This window comes from Amborella trichopoda, chromosome 3 (genome assembly GCF_054954075.1).
Source record: "Amborella trichopoda isolate Santa Cruz 75 chromosome 3, AtrichopodaSantaCruz75HAP2 v2.0, whole genome shotgun sequence".
NCBI lineage: Eukaryota > Viridiplantae > Streptophyta > Magnoliopsida > Amborellales > Amborellaceae > Amborella > Amborella trichopoda.
In genome coordinates, this window is record NC_142338.1 from 17166528 (window position 1) to 17191868 (window position 25341).

Below are 25341 nucleotides of genomic sequence, written 5' to 3' on the forward strand. Positions count from 1 at the left end.
GGTCCGGGCCTTGCCTTGCAAAGATTGGGTCGGGCCAAAAACAAATGAAGAAAGCATAAAAGAAAAATTAAGAAGAAAAAGTGGGCTGAGCTGGCACTCGCCCTTGGGCCGCAATATGTTGCCATGCCCTACTTTCTAAGGAACGGGGCCGGCCCGTCCCAGCCCTTATCACGCTTCATTTTTCTTGGTAACTAAATAGTCTTGGCTTTCTTCTTCTCATATTATTATATTTTTATTTGCAAAAGTTCTTCAAAGAACCAAACTAAGACTCATGATCTAAAATATGGACGAAAATGAAAACTTTATCTAAAATATAGGTAAAAATTACACGGAAGGTCGGTCAATCCGTCTTTTTTTTTGTTTTTTTTTCAAAATTGTCCATTGGACTAAGGATACTATTCTCGAACCGTATTTTAATTATTTTTTTGTAGTTTCTTCATTACTAGGGCAATGCCCAGGTGGAGTAGGCCTCAGTTCTAGAGCAGTCTGAGGTCCCCATCCTCGGACCGCTCTTTCTTTTTTATTTTTTGAGGAAAACAGCGGTCCGAGGTCATCATCCTCAGACTGCGCTTTATTTCTTATTTTTTGTGAGAAGTGTTGGTTCAAGGGGACCTCAGACCGCTCTTTGGACTGTGCTCAGTCCAGAGAGCGATGCAAGGTCCCCATCCTCAAACCGTACTTTATTTCCTAATTATTGAGAAAAACATTGGTTTGAGGATGGGGACCCTCAAACCGCTCCACTGGGGTTTTGTTGTGTTCGCAAGGTGCTTCAAGGAGTTTAACCTCAGACAACCTGGGCATTGCCCTTAAAGGTTGGGGACTTCTCTACTAATTAAAAAACTAATATAATAATAATTAAAATATGGTAAGGATGAAATCCTTAGACCGAAAAATAATCTTGAAAAAATAAAAAAAAACATGAATTGACCCGCCTTTCTTGTAATTTATATTTTAGGTAATTATATGGGGTAAGTACTTTTTTGTGCTTCAAACCTTGGTCTTTCATTGCATTCTTCCATTAGTGGCAGAATAGATATCGCATGATACATCCGAGGGCATTTTCGTCTCACCGATGCAAAACTTCTCTCTCATCACAATTTGTTCCTATATTCTCTCGCAAAATGCCCCTGCCCTATTACCACGTGTCACTGGTTGAGGCCCGACCGCCACGTGACTCAGTTTCACTGGACAGAGAAAATTTCCAAAACAAGCAAATGAGCCAATCATTACCATGGCGGGACATGGAAGCTGAAGAGTCATATGCATGGTGAAACACAGGCCGTCCGATTGGCCCTCTGATTGACGGCTATGATTGCACTGAATTACACACAAAAAGCCTTCCCCTTCTTCACTTTTTCAACTGATTCCTAGGACCAGGGTGAAATTGAGAGAGAGCAGCTGCATGGCGATTCGTTCTTCTTCCAACTGAAAATATTTAAAGAAAAACAGAAAACAATCGCCCTCAATTTCAGTGCAAGGTTTTCTTCTTTCTACTTTTTTTTTCTTCTTTTTTTGGCCTCTCTCTCTCTCTCTAAATGGATATCTTAGTTTAATGAATTTTTTTTCCTGCTTTTGTTGAAGTTCCATCGCCATGAGAGAAGCTGGTACCAGGTGAACAGAAGAAACCCAATGAGTTTTTTTAAAAATACGAGAAAAGCTTCTACTAGTTTTTTCTGTGTTCTATTTGCTGCTTCTTTTTTGTTTCACTACATGGATATATGCAATGTCTTGGCATTTCTTTTGAATTTCATTAAATCAGGCCAAAGAATCCGAATTCGAAGTAGTTTTCTAATCCATATATTTTTCCTTTTAATGTTAATTTACATTGTTTTTTTTTCAAGAAAAAAGAAAAGCCCTACTTTGAACTAAATCCATAACATCCCCATTGGTTTTTTTTGTATATAATAGGTTTATTTGTAGTTTATTGACTGATTTTGTTTGTTGGATATTTCATTTATTGATTTGTTTTTCCTTTTCTGAAGTGTCCATGGAAGGTGGTGAAGGCTTCATGAAGAACCAGAACCAAATGATGGAGATGACTCCCCCAATCTCTTCCTATCTCTGTAGTGGGTTTTCTCCAAAACAAGCATTTGACCTCCCATTTTACAGAGATGAGTTCCATGAAAACTACATCAATCAAAACCCTGATTTCTGCAATCAGGATCAAAAGCCCATGCCCCATTTCTCCAATCTTTACTGTTCCAATAATTTTCACCCTAACCCTTCTGAACCTGCCTCTCCAAATGATCAAGATTTTTTCGGACATTTTGATTGTGGGTGCCAAAATAGTAGTTTCTTTTCGGATAATCAAAATTTTCAGAATTACAAGCTTGGATATGGCAACGGGGTCTTTGCTTGTCAACCACCAAGTTCTAGCAAGGAGATAAAGGAAGAAAGAACAATCTGGGAAAATGCTTCGGAGAGTTTCGGATCGAGTTTGGGATCAACTGAGGAAGCCTTACTCGCCAAAAAACCCAAAGAGAAATCAAACCAGATGCATAAGAGGCCTAATTTGGTCAAGGGCCAGTGGACCCTTGAAGAGGATAGGTAAGATTATAATTTTTTGTTACATTTATTTCTTATTGTTTTTATAATGTTTATATTTATTTTTATTTTCTTGAATGTTTATTATTTTTTTAAAATTTTTTTTGTGTTTATTGCTATTGGTATATTTTTCTTTTATTCATTGGGATTTTGGAATTGAAGTGTTGCTTTTATTCGATTTGAAGGTTGCTGATACATTTGGTTGATCAATATGGGGTAAGGAAGTGGTCTCAGATTGCAAAGATGTTTAAGGGGAGGGTTGGAAAACAATGCAGGGAAAGATGGCACAACCATTTGAGACCAAATATCAAGGTTTTCATTTGAATCATTTGCTACTTTTTGTCATCCTTTCTTTCATTTCTACTTTCTTTTTCCATTTTCCTTGTTTAAGTTTTATTTCCCAATTTTGTTATCTCACCTTCCTCACTTGGGTTAAACTCGTGAAAGTATGTTCTTATTCTACTCTCTCAGATTTTTCTTCCATTGGGAAATGAGTTGAGTCATACATTTTGATATTGTCCTTGTCTTTTTATTATTATTATTATTATTTTTTATTCATTTTTTATAATTTTGAATCTCTTTATTTTCTACATCTAATATGCTATTTTCAATTTTGGGATTTGGTCGCATTGGTTTCGTCTTCTTCATTAAAAACTCATTTATATGGAGCCCTATAATTATCAATTTCAAAACTGTCATACTTATCTACACACAAAGAAAAGATAACTCCTGGCCACCACTCCTATTAATGCATAACCATAATTTATGCTTTGTATTAATTCATGCATTGGGATTCCTTCTACCTGTGCCCCCCTTTCTCCTTCATTGAACCTACCCATGTTCAATAAACTCGAGGACTAATTCGCATGGGTCGAATCAGTGTTGCATGGATCGAATCAGTGTTTCAATAACTCGAATGGGTTCCAAACTCCTTATAGGTCTGATTCCAATTCAGCAGGTCTGACTCGGTGATTCGGGACCAAGCCATATTTAACAAAGAGAACCTACAAGTATTAGAAACTGCGAGACAGAAAACGATTGTGAGGGTTTTTCGCCTGGAATCACCAGCCTACCTATCCTATCCAACTAGGGGTGATTCCTGTGCAGAACGGGAGCTTTATGAAACACTGATTTGGGATTTCGCCCATTCAAAAATTTTCTTAATCCGTTTATGTCCAAATCATTAGTATTCTTTAGCAATTTTTTATGGTCATGCAAAGGCCTTGGAGAATTTTTCTTGCAAAGCTCTTATTTAGAGCTCTCTAACTCTCTTACTGTTATTCTCAACAAAATGAAGAAGGATACATGGACAGAAGAAGAAGAGAAGTTGTTAGTCCAAGCCCACTTAGAGATTGGCAACAAATGGGCTGAAATTGCTAGGAGATTACCAGGAAGAACAGAAAATGCCATTAAAAACCATTGGAATGCAACCAAAAGAAGGCAACTCTCTAGGAAAAAAACCAGGGCCTCGGAAACTAGACAAAATAGAGCAAGCTCAATTCTGCAAGACTATATCAAGAGTCTAAATCAACCATCACCATCACCATCACCATCACCATCTATAACAAATTTGAAGACTGAACCTGCCGCAATGCAGGCCGTCAATCAGTTCCTCGGAGAATTTCACACCGACAGATCAATGGACTTTTATCATCCACTCTTTAGTGGGTTGCCTCCTTTCCCATTCATGGAAGAGGAAGGAACACAAAAATTGGAGGCGCCACCATTGGAGCTGAATAATGTGGAGTTTGAACAAGGGAGGAAAGAGATGGACCTGATGGAGCTCATTTCTCAGCAGAACTTTTAGTTTGTGTGCTTTTATACACTCTTTTCTGAATGGCTTAAGAATTAATCACAAAGAAATTAGGGTTATTTGGGGTATGAGAGTGACTAGTGAGCTTCTACTCCCTCTGTCATGTTTTTTTTTTTTTTTTTTCTTTTTCCTCTTCCAATCCAATTTTCAGTTTTCTTTTTTGTAGAGAGATATGGTCATGGATTGAGCAGAACTAACAATAACTGCAACATTCTCTTCATTTTCTCCATTGAGGAATCCTAGGATTGGAAATGGTACAAATGGCATTGCTTTTCTGGTTTGGGTTTCAGTGTGATCATTAATGTGGGGAACAAAGGCGTCATTCTCTCTATACAACAATATGACCTGTACATCCTTTTGTTCTCTTGCTAATATCATTTTATTTTCTCAAAAGTTTTCAGAGCAATATAATTACCTACCTACCTAGTATTGGAAAGAACGCCTTCTTATTCAAACCCCCCTATTTTGGGATTGACTTTCATAAACCCACCATCTAATTTGAATCCTTTCCTTAGAGGTAACCCTAAATTGCCTAATTTACAAAACTTCACTGAACCATGCATCTCTCTCTCTCTTCTCTCTCTCTCTCTCTCTCAATGTAAAAGATTGGCGATTAAACCAGATAAATCAATGTGTTAAAATCTCAAAAAACTGTACACTGCCATGTTCTCTCCATTTGCACTCTCATGCAAAAATAATATCAACACATAGACAAAAACTGATGTTCTAAGTCCAAAATCATATATAATGATATAAGGTTATTTAGCCTAGGTCCATGAACCAAAAATGCTTTGAAAAATACTACCCCCTCCTACAAAACGAAAGAAAAAGAGAAAATGCCAAAAGATTTATATTTTTCCGCAAGAACAAATTAAGCATTCACTACCTTAAGTGAGAGGGTTGTTTTAGAGTATTCTTAGGGCCCAAGTTTGGGGATGTAACCTCAACCAACTAATGAACTTCAAAATGATAATAATAACATTAATAGCTTCAAAATTCTCCCTTTTTCTCTCACATAAAATTAATAGCTTCAAAATTCTCTCTTTTTCTCTCACACATACGTACACAAACCCAAAGAAATGCAACAATTACATATGAAAAACGACGCACTCGCTACTTTCTTGTTTGGGGTAGTTTAGTTGTAAACAGTGTACAGAAAACTAGCTTGGCCCAGGTACTTGGCCCTGGCTAAAGCGAGTAACTTAGGTGCCCCAGTTAAAACAAAATATGGAAAAAAAATTAATATATACTTTATAACCTTTCTTTTATTTACATCAAACTTAAAGTTCTATGTCGGATAGTGTGCCGCCCTCTATATGCCTCCTTACCCGAGAAGTCTCGGGTTCGAACCCTTTACACAATGGTATAGAGGGTTTCGAACCCTCTATATGATGGCAAGTAATATGCATGCTACTCAAGCATCTTTGAGTCAAAATAGACACACACACACACATATATATATATATATATATATATATATATATAGAGCGAGAGAGAAAGAGAGAGAGAGAGAGGGAGATGCATGATGTACAACAGACTGTGTAGATTATACATACATGATGTACAGCAGACTCGGGTGAACAGTAGTTGTAAGAATGGAAGTTAGGACGTAGTGTTGTAATCACGACCAACAAACCAAGCCTAATCCCAGTTCTTGTATAAAGAACTCCCTTCGATTGCATAAACAAGAAAACATAACTAAACAGCTATTAACCTCAAAATTGAACAGTAGTAGCAAACAGCAATCTACCAAACCCAGAAATCTCTCTCTCCCTCTCACTCACACACGCACATTCAAAACACACAAAAGAAAAGGCCATGAACGTTCTTAACCCATGCTCAGTAGTAAATAGACTAAAACCCAACATTCAGAAAAGAAAGACATAAAACCTGCGGAAGTCTATCTCATATTTCGCCTATGCAGTCGCACACAAACCTAACACAGAGTTAAAGCGTTAATCCACTTTGCCTCTCATACCCAAAACTAAATAAAAATATAAAGCTGATACAATCGCTTACCTATGAATCCAGAAAAACTAAAATAAGAACTGTGAATAGAAATTTTAAAAAAAGAAAAAAAAATGTTTTTTCTTACCTCGAGAGAACAAATACAGGAAACAAGGCTTTGGTGGAATATAAATGGAAAATGACTGCAATATTCGTATTAATATGTGCAAGAAAGGGTTCCAGGAATTTATCATAGTAATCTTTTTTCTCAAAATATTCTTTTAATAATCAAGAATCGAATAAGATTTTCTTAAGAAAAGTAACTGAAAATCTCATTTCAATTAGGATTTTCCCCTAAAGGAAAGAAAATCCTTGGGATATCGGCATCCAAATAAGATTTCTGCTCAACCAGGCTTCAACCTTAAAACATTCCGAATTGTGCATTCCTTATCGCTCTTGAAACCCCTCTCTCTCTCTCTCTCTCTCTCTCTCTCTCTCTCTCTCTCTCTCTCTCTCTCACACACACAAACACACACAAGGCTTTTAGGTCTCTCACACACACACAAGTTTTTAGGTCTCTCTCTCTCATGCACACCTAAATTTTGATTGGTTCATTTTTTTATGAAAGAATTCTTGTTTTTTATCACAAATAGGGCTCCTAAATACGCCAAGAAGCTTTTGCATAGACCATAGAACACTAGACCACTAAAAAAAAAATCATAGAAGTTCATAACCTTCCATAGAGTTTATTCATAGGAAGATGTCACTCAATCAGTCCCAAGCCAATACCATCTTGTATAGATTGAATATTTTTTACTTGTCCAAATTTTACCTCAATCCAATGCATGCAAATTTATGGCCATCTTGCAGTTGACAAATTGTGAAGCTATGCACAGTACAGCATTTGTCATTGATGACACAACATGTGTAGTTCTCGTCACAAGTTGTACAGTCCTACATTGTAATATGAACACCTAAAAGAATATAATGGAAACCTCCATAATGCTTATTGATAAGGGAAATTGTGATTTTAATGTGCTATTGGGAAAATCATGGCTATTGACTCAAAAACTTAAACCACTCAAACTTTGCCTATAGATACCCCCTCTTAGATTCGGTCTAGACAAGAGAAGACAGATCAAATCTATCAGCGATAGGGACTGAGAGATTTTTTTTTTGTTTGGGTAACTCAGTGGGGCAGAAGGTCTCCTGCCTGTTTTTCATTAATATAAGAAATAAAAGACATTACAGCTTGTTACTTTACAACCCTAGGATAAGGCACTTGTACCAGATCATGAGTTAAAGCAAGAGAAAAAAAATCCGGTGGATGAGAATGCTTAACTGTAGCTTCAGTGTGGGGTGCAGCTCTCTTTGCAAGATTATCAGCTGCCATGTTGGCCTCACAAAAATTGTGGTAAATTAGCCACCTATGATTAAAAAGTATGTATCGACAATTTGTTGCAACCATATGTAACGTCCAAGGAGGTCGACATTGTTTTTTTCAATAACATTAACCAGTAATGCATAATCACTTTCAATTTGAAGAGGGAAGCATTGCAATTGCAAGGCTAGGATCAAACCTTCTTCAAGAGCAAAGAATTCTGCATAATTGTTAGAAGCAATACCGAAGGGTTTAACAAATGCAACAATGAATGCACCATCACAATCTTTAATATCACCATCCCCACCCACGCGGCCTACGTTACACATTGAGACCTCATCAATGTCTAACTTGAAATGACTAGGGCTAGGAAATGACCATGCCACAGGGACAATAGTTTTAACCTTTTGCTGATGCCATATGAACTTTAAGTTTTCAATGATTGCTTTCTCTGCCAAATGGAAAGTCCAGGATTTAGCATTAGCTAAATCCCGAACATGAGAAATGATTTGTCCAAGCAATTATTCCCTTATGCTTAACTTTGATTGGAAATATCTTCGATTATGCTTCTCCCATAACATGAGAAATGATTTGTCCAAGCAATTGTTCCATTCTGTTTAACTTTGATTGGAAAAATTTTCGATTGCGCTCCACCTATAGGAACCAAATAGTTGTGAAAAAAAACAACATCTAGAATTGAATAAACCATCAGATCTGAATTTGAAAGCTAACCAATTTCTCAATATTATTGGAATATAAGTGTAAAAAATGAAACGCTTATCACATCACCATGGAACCATCCTCAATATAACCTGAAAAAAATCACAAAGACCAGTAGATGGCAGGGACTTTCATCATAATTTTTGCAAAAGGAACATACAGGAGGATCTTGAGCTATCCCACGCAATTGCGAAAGAGAAATAGTAGGTAACCGATGATGAAGGGCCAACCAGGAAAACCATTTTGCTCGAGGGTGACATTTTGAAGACCAAATAGTTCTGAATATCGGTTGAGAGGGGCCCTTGTGTCAAATGAAATCCCAAGCTTCTTTAGTCGAGAACAGTCGACTCACAGAATAAGTCCATACCATAAAGTCTCTATGTGGCTGTAATAGAATAATAGAACTCTCAACCTCCTTCCATATTTGTATCAAGGAATCTGATGTAGGCAAGGGTAAATTTCAAGACTGGGGAATGCGTTCAATATAATCGGAGACCATGGGCATAACAACCTCAAGATCCTGATGAACATTCATACCATAAGAGTCCATATCAACTTTTCTGATAGCCATGGGTCTGCCCAGAAATCCACCTGCTGACCATTACTAATAACCCATTGAACATTGTCCTTCAAATGAGACAATCCAAGCAGAATATCCTTCCAAGCATAAGATGAGTACCTCTTTTCTTTAGCCCCCTATATAGAAGAATTCTTGAAGTAACGATACTTAAAAAATCAAGCTAATAAAGATTAAGGTCTGCCAAGTTTCTCCTGGCCAATTTCATCATCCCTGCAATATTAAAAACCCCAATATCAGGAACCCCTAGTTCCCCTTTTGCTTGAGTTAGACAAATTGTTCTCCGTTTAACCAGATGCACTCCCATCTTCTCAGTCACGCCTGCTCATAGGAAGTTCCTCAGCAACAAGGCAATCATATCACTGTTTCATTTTGGTAAGATAAATAAAAGGATCCAGAATATAGATGAAGCATTAAGAACTGATTTCAACAATTGGAGCCGCCCTGCATATGATAGAGATAAAGCCTACCAAGTGCCTATTTTGCCAAGCACCGAATGAAAAGCCTTAGGTATCATACTTTGCTTGGTGGTATAATCCAACTGCCCACTAAGAAAATCCATCACCAGCAGAAAAAATTGGGAGATAAGGGATCCCCTTGTCTAAGACCTCTTTTCCCCCTGAAATACCCGTTAGGAGACCCATGTTGCAGAACATAGAAAGGAGGAGTAGAAATGCAAAGACTAACCCAGGAGATAAATTTTTTTGTAAATCCCAAAGCAATAATAATAAAGGACTAAGAAACTCTGCCATAAGCACTGCTCAAGTTTAACTGTAAACACATTTTAGCTCTAGTGGAGTTCTTGTAGCAAAGATATAGGAGTTCATTAATTGTCATAAGCACTACTCAAGTTTAGCTGTAAACACATAAGCGCTACTCTAGTTCTCAATCTTATTTAGACCCTGGATCTAATTCATAGGACCATATGCTTCCTAACCCTAATATTGTTATGAATATTCTAGCTACCCAAACCCTCTATCTTGTTTAATTAATTATCCAAACCCTAGATCTTTATGACTCTATCAACAAACTCTACATCTACCATCTTATAGCCCCATGCCCAAGATCCACCCATATGCACCCTACTGATTCCAAATTCGTGTACCTTTGATACAAACCTCTTTCAAAACTCACCCCTTCCATCTGATCTAGGCCCCAACTCCCTGTGCCAGGCTAGAGGGTCCAGCCTCTAGGTACATTTCTTTGTTGTTTAATTGTATTTCTTGTTGTTTGTCTTTGTTTTAAAACCTATTTCAAAACATGTTCTCATGTTTTCCCTGCTCTTTCTAAAAGTTATATTTTATTTTACACAAATCTAAACTGACCCTCAACTACTGATGAGAAAGATGTATCTCTTAAGACTAATTTATCATAGATCAGAATTTGACAGGACCCATCTCTACAGAGTATATAAATTAATGATTTTGTCAGAGGAGGCCCCTAGGATGAATTTGCATGCAAAATCAAAACCTAAGCAAAATTTTATGGCACAAGGTCCTTGGAGAAAAGCGACATGATTCTTGCCGCAACTGCTGGACCAACTAGCGATGCACATTGCGTCACACATTTTTGTCTAGTTTGGAAAACTTGGCTTCCCATGCAAGAACTTTCCTAGGTCCAACTCCAGAAGATTTTCTCTATTGTTTTATGCCTCTTTTCCTTTTGTGTCATCCATCTTTCTTTGGTTGCTTGTCACTTTATTTTCTATTAGTTTTTTCTGCATCAAGCACAACCTGAGGCATCTATTTTAGGACTACTTCCGATCCACTTGCTCTAATCCTTGCTACTTGAGATTTAACCTTTGGGTGGTCTGAAGCAGCCTTATAGACTTGTCGAGGCTGTCTTAGACCTACACCAAAAATAGCAGAGTTCCCCAAGAAATCATGAGAGGCTTCGCACGACGCATCAGGCTTCACAAGGTTGTTGGTGCTCTACGACACACGTCACATCACTAAATTCAAACAGGTCCCAAAATCAATGGTGGGCCATGTAGTTCATGTCCTACAACTCCCCTCGCTACTTCGGCTTTTAAAAGAATAAAAACAAAACATAAGATAAAATAAAATAAAACTTCTCACTTTCTACTTTCTTTTGTAGCTGTTATATGCAATTTTTTGTTATATTTTGCTTTCACTAAAAGTAAAAACATAAAAATTAGGTAGCACATTCCTTGTTTTCATTTTCTACTATGGTTGTTTGTTTTGTGTTTTATCTTGCTATATTTCATTATAAAAGAATGTTTCACTTGTGATATTTTAGTCAAATAAGATTTTTCTTACCTAATTTGTTATGTGTTGGCACCCCATTTAGCACCCTCTTCATTGAGTGCCCATTATCCACACTCCTGTTACCCACTGGACCAGGGAAGCCTATGAAACCATTTCAAGTGTTCTAAAAGCATCTAAAAATTGCATTCAAGTAGTAAGGGAACCTAGCCTTTTAGAGGTGGTACAGTTGGGGACCATGCAACTTTCATGTGAGCACCCCTCCAGTAATCCTTGCTTTAAAGGAAGCCCACATGTAGTAGGATTGAAGCACTCCATTCACAACAGGCTCGGACCTACTTGGGTACCCATATAAGTCTTATCACATTTCAGGATTTTTGATAGCTAGGAACCCCACATAGCCCATCCTTACCCTAGTGACATAGGTCAATTTTTTCAAATATTTTTGTTTGGTTCAATGCCTGACTCATTAGATTAGACTAGGGCCAATCGTAATGGCCGATGACCAACTCGGGAAAATCCCAACTCACAGTTAGAGTTTGTGGCCCTTTCTCTAGCTTGGTCTAAGACATCGAGCCATCGGTATGGGGGGGCACCTCGTCCCTTCGATGCATAAGACCTCAATGGGTGAGTAGAACCTCGGATCATATGGAACCGTGTTTAGCCATCCTAGTCTCCAAATCAATGACCCCCATGACCACCATTTAGGAACTATGGACCATCAACCCTTGTAGTTTGGAGCAACCTCAATCATCAACAGGCCCGGGTAGGGGCCAATATTGAAAAAATATTTAGTCAGTCTGATCGAGTTCAGGGGCAACACTTGGAGCATCTCCAGGCAACCAACTCGAATTGGGTCTGCCATGATGGTAACACTTGGAGCATCTTCAACCAACCAACTCGAAGTGGGTCCGCCATGATGGCAACACTTGGAGCATCTCCAGCCAACCAACTTGAATTGGGTCCCCCATGATGACAACACTTGGAGCATCTCCAGCCAACCAGCTCGAATTGGGTCAGCCATGATAGCCATTCATTAAGCAGATATTCGAACCAATGGTCAACTACCAATAGTCAGGCATCTAGTGGGGGGTCTAGCTCAAGGCGTCAACATTCTAGCCGAGAGAGTTCAGTGTTGGTCAATGAAAACCCTGTCTTACAAGCCTATTTCCATGATTTAGCGAGTCAAGGATACACTATTTGAGTGTCAGATGGATTGGTCATTCGTCTCGAAACCTCATTGCTCAACATCTGCCTCTATACCAAGACCAATTGGTTCACCAAGCTCAACTTTCAAGAGACAACTTGGTCAGCTGACTCATCAAACACCAGACAATTGTTCGTTAACCCAATTGTAGTTATGTCCACAATTCAGCAAAATAAGATGGAGGAGAACATGAAAAGAAATTGAGGTTTCTTTAAAAAGATTGGGGATAAAGACTTTGCAACCCTTGAAGACTATGTGGAAGAGACCTTCAGGAATCTAAAAGACCTTCTAGCTGGTTTGGCATGCCATATTTTAGACACAAGTTTTTTGGAAAAGGCGACCCCAAAATCTATGTAGAAGCCTACTTACTCATTGTTCCAGTGTTACAAGGCATGCCTCACATCCTTAAGGCAACATTCAAGCATAGCATGTTAGGACAGCAATTTGTATGATTATGAGCTGATGAATAATGACACTCAAATTACTCTCAACAAGATGTTTAGATGCTTTGCCTCACACTATCATGAGGTAAAGCCTCAACCAATCACCCTTGGAGAGCTAACTATCATAAAGCAAGAAGCCACAAACTCCTCATAGTCCAAGCCTATTCATACAGATAGCTAGAACAAAGTAGTAAGCCTAGGGAATTCATGCCCATTGACAAGACGATGAGCAACATCTTTAGAAAACTACTTAAATGCCAAATCGTTGAGCTGCCTACAAACATATTGGATCCCCTTGCTTCCTTTAGGGAATAAGTCTAAGTGGTGCGAATGGCACCGAAATCATGCCCATGACACTGAGGAATGTTATGCTTCGGCATAAGATTCAGAATTTACCCAATGGATGCATTATGAAGACTAAGGAGAAGGCCGAGCATACTAGCCACTTGGTCGACCATGCCAAAACAGACTAATCGAAAACCCTATCTAGGCCAGAAGGCCACCCAATTTGGCCTTGGAGTACAAGAAAGGGCCGACCCCAGAACTCATTGTATCTCCAGATCTATGTTACAAGAAGAGGTTAGAGAACACGCCATCCCATGGGGAACTCCCATAGGGACCGAGGAGGAAAAACTGCAAGGACACCACTCTGTTCTTCTCATCGAAAAAGGCTTGAAAAAAGAGTCAAAAAAAAATTAAGACTCAAGAACTTCGATCTACCAAGGACAAGTTGGAGAGATGAACCTGTTAGAAGTTTTAAGAGGCCCACTTGGGCCTCCTTCATCATATTTTCAAGCCAACCCACCTAAGTGGGATGAAGAACTGAACCTGGAGGGACCAATTCAGCTACTTTCTCATAATGACGATAGTCGGCCCTCGATCTCAACATTCCTGGGGACCTAGTGTGGGACTTGGCCCAAGATCACTCTCTCAGAAGCCACGGGTGTGTGGTCGCCCTTGCGTGATTCCCCTGCAGCTAGAACCAACAAAGAGAATAGTTTGAAAGGGTGCGAGGCCGGACCAACCTAGTAGAGTTGGGTTCGTGAAACGCCTGGGCGTGTGAGCTTCCATCATAGGTCACGAAACAGAAAGCCTCCTACCTCATAGCTAGGTCCAGATCTGGTTCGCTTGCTTCACACTGCGCCTTAGTAAACACACAAGAATAAGATGGTTAGATGATGGGTCATCGACCTTGGTTTGTCCTCTCATAAAAGGTATTTATAGTTATAGAGTCATGGTGGTAGGGGTTGGTCAAAAGAGTAAGAGAAGAAGAGGAGGAATGCGGAGAAAGAGAGAAAAGAGAAGCGAAGAGAGGGAAAAAGGGAAAAGAGAAGAAGAAATAAGCATTTCAACAACCTTTCGGCACCACTTCCTCTAGGAGGCATCAACGAGGGTACGAAAATGCATCAAACCGAAGTCTGAATACCCTGGAGGATGCTTTGAGGATCGAATACTGTGGGACAAGCCCAAACAAGATGAACTTGGGGGTGCCTCCTAAGAGCAGACGATGCAAAAGGAAGAGAAGAAGAAGAAGGAGAAGAAGAAAGAAGAAGAAAGGGAAAAGAGAGAAGGGTAAAAGGACAAACAATTTGACAGCCTTTTGGCACCACCTCCCCTAGGAGGAATCAACGGTGATACGAAAAGGCATTAAACCGAAGTCTAAATACCCCGGAGGATGCCTTAAAGATAGAATACTGTAGGACGATACCAAAGAGGAAGAACCTTGGCAGAGCCTCTTAAGAGCTGTCGAATGCAAAAGAAAGAGAAGGGAAATAAGAATAATGATGAGAAAGAGAAGAAAAAGTGAGAAGAAAAGAGAAAAAGGGAATTCAACAATCTGACAGCCTTTCGATGCCACCTCCCCTAGGAGGAATTAACAGTGGTACAAAAAGGCATCAAACTAAAGTTTGAATACCCCGGAGGATGCCTTAAGGATAGAATCTTGTGGGACATGCCCAAACATGATGAACCTCGATAGAGCCTCTTAATAGTAGTCAAATGCGAAAGAAGAAGAAGAAGCAGGGAAGAAGAGGAGAGAAGAAGAGAAGAGGAGTGAAAAGGAAAGAATAGATAAAAGAGAGAAGAAAGATCTATGGGAGTGAAGAGTGGGAGAATTGGGAGGGGGGGGGGGGGGGGGGAGTACTTCAAGGGATGCAAAGAAGGTCTAGTACTATAGGACATGCCCAAAACAGGACGACTCCCAGCAAAGCCTCATAGGAGTAGTCTAAAAGAGGGAAAGAGAGAATGATGAAGATATGAGAAACAAAAGAAATGGGGAGGCACTCTAAGGGATGCAAAGAAAGTCTAATAATGTGGGACAAGCCCAAAACAATATGACCTCCAGCAGAGCCTCGTATGAGTGATCTAAAAGAGGGGGATAGAGGATGATGAAGAGAGAATAAAATTCAAGGGAGAAAGAGAGATTCATTCAAGAAAAGAGAAAAGAAGAGTCAAGAGAGAAAGAGTTTCATTTAAGAGAGAAATAAAAGAAGGTTCAAGAGAGAAAGAGATTCATTTAAGAGAGAGAGGAGTTTGAAAGAGAGCAAGGTTCAAGGGAGAGAGATTCATTTAAGAGAGAAAGAGAAGACTTTGAAAGAGAAAAATATTCAAGGGAGAGAGAAATTCATTCAAGAAAGAAAAGAAATTAAGAGAGAAGAGAGTTTCATTTAAAAGAAGAGAGAAGAGTTTAAAAGAAAAGAATGTTCAAAGGAGAGAGAAATTCATTCAAGAGAAATAAAAATTAAGAGAAAAGGGAGTTTCATTTAAGAGAAGAGAGAGAAGAATATTCAAGAGAGAAAGAGTTTCATTTAAGAGAAGAGAGAAGAAGGTTCAAGGGAGAGATAAATTCATTCAAGAGAGAAAGAGAAGAATAAGAAAGAGAAGGTTCAAGGCAGAGAGAAATTCTTTCAAGAGAGAAAAGAGAACTTAAAGATGATTGAAAGGGAGAGAGTTTAAAGAGATTGAAAGGAAGAGAGAGAAAGTACTTAAAGAGATTGAGAGAGAGAGTTAAAATTTGAGAGAAGAAGATGAAAGATTTAGAGAGATGAGGAGGAGAAAATCTCCTGAGCAACAGCCTGGTCTACCCCCATAGTGAGGTGAAAGAGAAGGGGAGAGAATGAGAGAGATTCGAAAGAAAGGAAGTGAGACTCGGGACAGCAGCTTGAGCCACCCCCAGGGCAAGAGAGCGAAGAGAGAGAGGGAGAGAGAGAGAGAGAGAGCGAGTGAGAGAGAGGGGAGCGGTGAGGCCCGGGATGGCAGCATGGGTCACCTCTAGAAAGAGAGGAAGAGAGAGAAAGAGAGAGAGAAAAGTAGTGAGGCCCAGGGTGGCGACCTGGGCTGCCTCTAGAAAGAGAGAGAAAGGGATTAAGAGAGAGGGGCAGTGAGGCCGGGGATGGTGGCCTGCCTGAGCTACCCCAAAGAGAGAGAGAGAGAGAGAGAGAGAGAGGAGGGGATGGGCCCAGGCCAACGACCTGGGTTGCCCCTCTAAAGATAAGACGCGATAGAAATAGAGGAGAGAGGGAGAAAGAGAGGAGAGATGGGGAAGAAGAGAGAGACTTAAGAGAGAGAAGATGAGAGAAAGGAAAGAAATTAAAAGAGAGAGAAAGAGGATCAAGTACCTAAAAATGGGGCCGAGTTTGGACCCGGTTGGTAGGCTTGGTCCGGGTTGCCTTGGGGGCCTCCTTGTGGGGCTAGGGTCTTGAAGAGAGGGTTGAGTCAAGTGGGTCAAGTAGGCATGGGCTTGGGTTGGTTGGGGAGTATAGGTGGGGTGTTTCTTGTGGAGTATGGGGTTAGGGTGTGGGGTAAGGTTTATGGAATAGGTTAACTTAAGCGAGTAGGGTGGAGTAGGAGTTGTGATGGTCTAAGGAGTATAGGTGGGGTATGGGCTACGGTGGTCTAGGGAGTGTAGGTAGGTGAGAGTAGAGCTTTGGAAGTTCGAAGGATTGGAGTGGGAAGTTCAAGGGGTAAACCCTCAAGGGGAAAAAATATTCTCTCTCCTCTCTCCCAAGTTGAAAATGAAAGCAATAAGGTTGAAAACCAAGCTAAAAATATCTTATCAACAACCTTTTTCACTTATGTCCAACTTAGGGTTACAAAATGAGCATGAGATGCTTATATAATCCCCTTGAAACATGGGTGGATGAAAGAAAGTAAAGGAAATTATCAAAAATTACAATTTATTGAATTAAAATGTAAATCTCGTTTTTGGGGAAAAATAACGATTTTGCCCCTAGTTAGAATTATGGAAATGGCCAAATGGTCCCCAAAAGGTTCCATAAGCCATAGCCATGGTTCAAGAATATTTTCAGGTGCTTCCAGTGATCTTCTAATGAAAATAACAACGTAGAAATTACGGACTCGACGAGACGATCGTTTTGATGTAAAGCTTTGGTCTTGAATCAAGTTTTTTGACCTACTTTGAAAATTCGGCCAAATACCATAGACCTGAGATCTTTAACACTTGATCTTGATCATTTCGTTATGTTTCGGATCGATTTCTTTATTACAAATTGATGGGGATACTGTCACGGTCATTTTGTGATAAAACTCCCTCAATTTGGTTGTCAATCGTCGCTTTCTAATTGGGAAAGTCATCGGAAAACAGGATTCCGATCGTCGAAAATAATGCCTTTTTGAAACTTGAAATATGGTGTCTTATAATATTCAATATTTCACAAATTTTACCTCAAACCGAAGCCCTCTAAATTGTAGTCACGACGAACCCATATTTGAGGCGATCTGATGCCGAAGCTCCGAGATATGGCCATTCGAATGGGAGGATGTTCTTCTTTTAAAATTCTGTAACACATGAGTTTTTGAACCTCACTTCTCTCTATGATTTCTCTCAATCCGAGAATCGTCTCAAGCCATATCTTTTATCAAAACATGCGGCTTGATGAGATCTACCACATACTAAAATTTGGGATCGATTGGCCTCATGAAGAGAGAGTTATGACCTTTGCAGGAAATACCGAAATCCAATGGCACAATTTCCATGTTCATCGAGGCTGCACCAAAATAGTGTAAAACCTACCCATTTTTTGTAAGTTAAGCCCAAAATGGTTCAGAAGCATTCAAATGAGATGAAAATCCAATGGCTGTGATCTGACGCTCATCTAAGAGCTTGGAAATATAGCTCTAGTTATGAGGTACTTTTCAGAATGATAGAGAGAGGTGCTACAAAACATAAATTTCATCTTAATCTGGTTATCTTGATCAGATTAGGACGAAACTTGGTGTTTCTTAAAACACCAAATGCCACCCTTTCATGATTTTCAGGGCCAATCTGACACCTTTTCAAATTCACCCAAAATTTGGCTTATTCGATCAGTGCTCTCGTAGTCTGCATGCATTTTTTATACTCGTGGGACTAAGTTGCGACTAGCTCCTTCCTTATTCACATCAGGGATACAAGAACGTCAAAAATACTGTAGAACAGCTTTTCTCGCTGATTGTTGCTCTTCAAGAGGAGCGAGAAGTGAAACATTCGGAATAAAATTAGTTTTTCAAGTTTCGTTTTCTTCCCAATCACTGGCATCGACATGACATTCGAGAGGAAATCATGGGAAGCTTCTTCCCTGGGGGACAACTGAGGTGCTCTAACGATTAGAGGGCTTGATAAGGGCTTGTAGACCCAATACCACTAGGACATTTGAGGGAGAAGAGATTTGATCCACTGGTGGGGATCTTGCTTAAGGGCTTTCTTCTCACTTCAGTATTTCTTTTTGGTTCCAACAACTGGTGGCCTTATTGAAGGGCTTGAAAACCTAGTCTTATCATGATCACATTTGTCTGGCAATCAGGGGCCTTGCTTATGGCCTTCCTTCCCAATCTATTAGGTTTTGAAGAAAGTCTGGTGGTCAGGGCCAATGGGAGCTTCCTCCTCGAGCCATCATAACTTTCAATTTTGAGGAAGTTCGGTGATTTGGGGCCTTGCTTAAGGGCTTGAAAACCCAATCCACCGAGCTTCTTTTCTTAGTCTTCTAGTAGGGGCCTTTCTTAAGAGCTTCCTTCCCACTTCGGGAGATGTTTTGCTTTTGATAGACAGTCGAGGGCCCTACGTGGGCATACAAACTGCTACACCATGGTGTGGAACTGTTGATAGTTAGAGGCTTCCTTTGGGGCATATACCCAATCTGCTAGGGTCTAGTCAGTGATAATGGAGGTTTTCTCCCTGAATGTAGAAGCATGTATAGAGTGGGGAGCCTTATTAAAGCGGTTACCTGAGCTACCGAGGTGCTGACCTGGCATGACAATCAATAGGCCTTTTGGGGGTATTGTGACCCATTCTGTTGACATGATTCTTTTATTTTTGTTGACTTCATGGTTGAGAAATTCTTTCAGCGTGTGACAAACCTGACTTGCCATCTTGACTATTTTTCTGATCTTCAGGGGGTCCCTTTGGAGGTTGACCCAAGTTGTTCGACTTTTTCTTTAGTTCTCTTTGGTTTCAATAGCAGGGTACCCCTAAAGGGGTATTGACTCCCAAACTATCGAACTTTTTTCAGGAAGGGCTTGGTTGAAGTCTCTTATGAAGGATAGCCCTGCATCAAGTCTAAGTGCCCTTTCCATATTTTCACCTGAACTGGGTGGAAGTGATGTTGCAAAATGGTTTTCACCATCTTCCTTTTAATTAGGCTCTTTTGCCCGTGACTTCGTGGCCACGTCTACCTTTATCTCTATTTTTACTCATGGCATCCTTTCGGGTTTTCATCACGCCCATTTTCTATTTTTGGAATCTTTTACTTGCAACTTCATAGTTGTGTCCATCCTTATTTTCCACTTTTACTCGTGGAGCCCTTTTAGATTTTAACCATGCCCGATTTCTTTTCTTTTCGACACTTTTACTCGTGGCTTCCGGATTATGATATACGTTCTAAAGTATTATGGGCCTACCGTATTACAACACAAGGTCCAACTCAGTCAACACCATATTCTTTAGCATATGAGGGTGAGGCTGTCTTGCCTTTGGAAATTCAATTACCATCACTCAGAATAGCCCTACATCATGGAACGATTGATAAAGAACAAGTTGTTATCGGTTATCAAGAGCTTGAGGCACTTGATGAGGAGAGACTACAAGCACAACAAAGTCTTGAGATTTAGCGAAATCGTATGCAGCGAGCTTTTTATAAGTTAATACGGGTATGGTCATTTGTCAAGGGAAAGTTGGTCTTAGCAGTACGAAGACCAATCATAACTCATAGTCGTACTAAAGGGAAATTTGAGCCAAAATGGGAGAGGCCATTCATAGTGAAGAAATTTTTTCCTAACGAAGGTTATATATTGGTTAATGCTGAAGGTGAGGAGGCTATGCCCCCAATCAATGGGAGATACTTGAAAAAATATTGTTCATAGACCATGGTCCAAGTTGCACGACCTTAAATTGTGTGGCATCGGTCTAAGCTATACAACCCTAAACTATATCACACTTTCGGTGGCATGACGTTAATCTGCATCACACACGGTCTCGAAGGCACGACCATCAATTTGCCTCCAATGGGTCTTGATGGATGACCTTTAAACATACCAACCTTACGGTCTCGAAGGCACAAGCCTAAACTTGCCTCCATTATGTCTTGGTGGATGACCTTAAAATACACCTACTCGACGGTCACGACGGCATGACCTTAAACATGCCTCCCCATGGTCATGGCTAATTCTGGAAGATTTCATTCATGTAATTGACAACTCGGAAAAAAATAGGAGGCAATGTGAAAATTTCATCTGATGTAGAGAGCTTCACAAAGGTATTGGTGGACTGTGGTCTCATGGATCTTGGGTCCTCTCGGGGTTGGTTTTCGTGATCTAACAGCAGCATTGGTAAAAAATGTATTAGAGAAAGATTGGATAGGGCCATAGCAAATGCAAATTGAATTTTTTCTTTTCCTAAGACAAAGGTGGAATTATTACCAAAGGGCACCTCAGATCACTGCCCCCTAATGGTTTCTCTTGAAAAGACTATTCCAATGGGACCCAAACCTTTCAAATATTTTATAGCCTGGCAGTCAACTCCTGATTTTATGGATCTCATTAAAACTTCCTATCGAAGGCAAATTGGACGTACTCATATGTATTGTTTTATGGCTAAACCCAAACGTCTTCGGGGTGACACCAGTAGGTGGAATAAATTAGTTTTTGGAGACATTGCGGTCAAAATCAAGGAGTCTTGTGAAAGATTATCAGGATTGCATGACCTGCTTTACAAAGATCCTCTAAATCATGCTTCGGCTAAGGAAGAAAAGGATTGCACCTCCTCTCTAAACCACTTTCTCTCTCTTGAGAAAAGCTTATGGCAGTAGAAATCGAGGGAAGTCTGGCTCAAAGAAGGTGATTCTAATACCATGTTTTTTCATATGTCTACTTTGGTGAGGCGTCGAAGTGATAAGACTTTCTTTCTTAACGATGCATGAGGAAAATGTTATTTCTGATCATCCCGAGGTAGAATCCCATATATTGTCCTTTTTTCAAGAATTCCTTGTACTAGTAGATCAAGTTCCACCACATGATGTATCATTGCCTTTTAATTTATTACCAGAGGGGTTACTCTCCAGTCAACAAAGAGAAGATTTATCTAGAGAGATCTTAATGGAAGAAATTAGGGAATGTATATGGAGTATGAAGAGCGAAATTGTGCCTGGTCCAGATGGTTTTGGAGTTGAGTTCTATAAATTTAGTTGGGATATTATTTTCCAAGATCTTTTTGCAGCACTCAAAGATTTCTTTAACAAATGTAAGTTCTTAAGGGAGGTTAACTCTACTTTTATTTGTTTAATTCCACAGAATAAGTCACCTCGTACCATGAAGTACTTTAGGCCCATTGGTTTATGCAATGTTATTTACAAAATCATGAGCAATGTTGTGGCTAGCAGACTATGTACAGTCTTGGATGCTCTTATTATGCCCTATCAAGCAGCATTTCTGAAGGGTGGACTCATCACTGATAATGTACTGATGGCTAATAAAATTATTTCAATGTGCCACAAAGCAGCTAACAGACCTAAAATGTGCCTCCAATTTGATCTGAGCAGTGTCTACGATAGCGTGTCCTGGGACTTTGTGTTGAAGCGGTTGATAGCTTTGGGGTTTCCTAGTAAGTTTATGACTGGGGTGAAGCATTGTGCCTGTACGCCAAGCTTTTTCATATTGGTTAATGGCTAGCTCAAAGAAGGTGATTCTAATATCAGGTTTTTTCATATGTCAACTTTAGTCAGGCGTCGAAGTGATAGGATTTTCTTTCTTAACGATGCATGAGGAAATGTTATTTCTGGTCATTCCGAGGTAGAATCCCATAAATTATCCTTTTTTCAAGAACTCATTGCACTAGTAGATCACGTTCCACCATAGGATGTACCATTGCCTTCTGATTTCGTACCAGAGGGGTTACTCTTCAGTAAGCAAAGAGAAGATTTATCTACAGAGATCTCAATGGAAGAAATTAGAGAATGTATATGGAGTATGAAGAGAGAAATTGTGCCTGGTCCAGATGGTTTTGGGGTTGAGTTTCATAAATTTAGATGGGATATTATTTGCCCGAATCTTTTTTCAATACTCAGGGAGTTTAACAAATGTAAGTTCTTAAGGGCGGTTAACTCTACTTTTATTTTTTTAATTCCAAATAATACGTCACTGTTACATCATTGTTGACGTACTTCCGAAGCCCATACAAATAAAGGGAGAGTCGGGGACAACTTGGTCATGTGGGTTCACCAAACACTCGCAGACTAATGTTGTGCCAAAAAATAAAGCCTGAGGCAGTGTGACCTAGGTGTGGTGCCATCGCACCAAAGAAGGACCCTTCAACTGTAGCCTTATGCTACAGGCTGCAGAACCATACCAAACTGCCGCCATTGTACTGAGAATATGGAAAAACCCTCGATGACCAAATTTGGGCTCAATCGAACCTCCCTAAAGGGGTCTACGCCTATGCAGCCTCGCAACTCGCAGGTTACACACTAGCGCGGTGTGGTTTCACCAAACTAGTCCCCGGAAATGGGGACTGCGACTATGCTTTTCCACAGCAGCTTCGCCAGCCCATGGCACCTTCCTCTGAAGACGAAAAGAGCCCAAAAGTTGATATGTTCTATATTACACCAGCCCCGTCATTTTGAACTACGGCACACATTGTGGTGTGACCGAGAACCGCATTGCTCTGAGGAAGAAGGTGCTTGCAAAACCGGAGGAAGAACAGAGAAGAAGCCTCGGATTCCGTGAAGCATAGCTCAACATCCAAACCTTGGATCACCGCGAAGGCGAGTTCAATGCAACCACCTCGCGAAGAGCTACACACTGGTACAACTCTTGCATTCAATCCAAGGTCCGATGAATGAAATTCCTCAGGTCACCAAAGAAGTAATCCTGTCGGTTGCCGGAATCCCTTTCTTCGGTAACCTCCCTAATTAGGAAAATGCACAAACCAAGACCAAATCAGCTCAAACTTAGTGCAAAACAACTGCGATAGCCTCCTCTCTAACTTGCAAGAAGAGCCAAGAGCCAGAGCAGTGCAGTTCGAAGAAGCATTTGCAAACAAAGTTCACAAATCTGGTCGAACTTTTGCCGCAACAGGAAAGGCCACCACATCATGATTCAAGGGCATCAAAATGCTCACAATCGAGAGAACATTGAAGATATGCTACTGAAACAGCTGAACCATTGCCACAAGTTGCAGAACAAGCTTCCAAGGTCTCACCATGGCAAAGCAACCTGTATGCAAGGACTGTTTCATCATTCGTGCAAAAGATCTCGGTGACATTTTGGTCATTTGTGCCTAATTTTAGGATTTACTTTTAATTTCTTAAACTATAATTAAGCTTGGATTTTGAGAATTCACCCCTGTTTAGTAAATCCTCTATATACGCAAGCTTAACCCACTTGTAGAAAAACTCTTTGGACCCCCCCCCCCCCAGACCCCCTTTCTAAAGCCTCAATACCCCCAAAGGGTAGGAAGAATCAAGGCTAGATTACGCTTGTCTCATTAGTTTGTGTTTTTCCTTGAGAGTTCTCAATCCCTACAGGAGAGTAGAGAGGGACAGAGAAATCTTTGAGAGAGAGAAGATACTCCTAAGTGCACGGTCCTGCAGACACCCCGACAGCACGGGTCCTCTTCGCTCTCTCTCTCTCTCTCTCTCTCTCTCTCTCTCTCTCTCACTTCCATCTTCACGTACAACCCATCCACTCGATAGTCTGTGTCCACTCGCAATCCCTCGGACGTGAGTAAACCCATGGGCCTCAACCCTCGGGTTTCCTCACGCCCTGTTTAGCGATCAGCGAATCCCCTCGAGAAGGCAACCAAGGAGGAGGGACATTTGGATCTCATTCAAATAGTTTATACAAAGGAGAGAGAGGTTGAGAGAATGAAGAGGGCCTCCATCCAAACAGTGTTAGCAAGCAGCCGGAGGGCTTAGTAATTGCTCTAAGGGGGCTATCTGCTCGAGAGTGTCCCCGAACCCCGCAAGCGGAGTAAGGAGCGCTTGCGCTCCAGTAGAAAAATCTCTCTCACCGTCGGCACCTATTCGCAAGAAGGAGGGCCCGTGCGCAATTCACGTGCCAGACCTCCGCGGCTGTTGGTGAGAGGGTTTCCGCCTCTGACCCGAGGGAAACCAGGACCCCACGGACATTAACTGGCAACTCCATTGGGGACACATCACCCTATCATTGGCTCGAGCCATCTTCAGGTACCAACCTCTCTTTCTCCTCTCTCTACTATTACCATGGGATCGCTTTGTCCTTCCTTCATCCGGGTTGGGGATTTCTACATCCTCATACCCGTGCCCTCACTCGGGGCGAGCAGACCATTAGGTCATGTCTCCCCTGCATGGTCCTTATGTGGCCTCGCTGGCCCAACCATCCTGGGCTTGCCCGAGAAAGTTCGGGGCATGAACCCTCAAACCCCTCACCCTTCATCCTCCGACATTAAGGGTAAACCGCTTAACGCCCGCTGCGTGGGCGGTGCTGCAGCCACCCCCTCGCACAAGCACTGTGTCACTGGCAGGTACCCGCCAGTCACATACCTCTGGGTGGCCCTCCTGTCGTCATTCCTCCCCACTCGGTCGGTCCCAACAAGGCCACCATCCCCGCAGGTAGTCGAAGGGTGACCCCGCCCACGTCACACAAGGATGTCACCAACACCGGCACCCCCGCATACACACCACCAGCTGACGGCCTTTATACTGGCCCGCGTGGCTATTCCACTGCATGCACTTGCACCTATAATATTCTTGGCAGTCCAACCGTCATAATAATGAATCGGGGTAGGCAGCAGTCTTCAAAATCGCTTCGGGTCGCTTTCGATTCGAGAGCAGCGCTGGTGGATCCAAAGCCACCCGTGCCATGCATGTCAATTCTGCGACTCGGGGCAGCAAAGGGCTGATCCTCGACGGGCACACGACTCTTGAGACAGTCGAGAGCCTTATAAACAATTACACATGCATGTAGAAGGCCCGACGACCTCACTAATTAAATGGGCGAGTACCACCTGTACTCCACC

The 25341-nt window shown here is 40.9% G+C and overlaps 1 protein-coding gene across 2 annotated transcripts; it reads left to right on the forward strand.

The window, feature by feature from the left end:
- Positions 1–1346: 1346 nt before the first annotated feature.
- On the forward strand, positions 1347–4575 carry LOC148782783 (uncharacterized). Of its 2 annotated transcripts, none has more exons than XM_088860268.1 (4): positions 1347–1478; positions 1983–2547; positions 2730–2856; positions 3842–4575. In XM_088860268.1, exons 2-4 carry the CDS (start codon positions 1988–1990, stop codon positions 4349–4351), a joined length of 1197 nt encoding a protein of 398 aa, XP_088716394.1. In that variant the 5' UTR covers positions 1347–1478; positions 1983–1987; the 3' UTR covers positions 4352–4575. The 2 variants fall into 2 exon arrangements, with proteins under 2 accessions (XP_088716394.1, XP_088716395.1); XM_088860269.1 differs by lacking the exon at positions 1347–1478 and adding an exon at positions 1502–1611.
- Positions 4576–25341: the final 20766 nt, after the last annotated feature.

Bases quoted from the DNA above. Each gene is read 5' to 3' on its own strand.
- LOC148782783 (XM_088860268.1), top strand. From the start codon at position 1,988: ATGGAAGGTGGTGAAGGCTTCATGAAGAACCAGAACCAAATGATGGAG. The intron at 2,548-2,729 runs GTAAGATTATAA...TTCGATTTGAAG, and splicing joins TGGACCCTTGAAGAGGATAG to GTTGCTGATACATTTGGTTG. The intron at 2,857-3,841 runs GTTTTCATTTGA...AACAAAATGAAG, and splicing joins ATTTGAGACCAAATATCAAG to AAGGATACATGGACAGAAGA.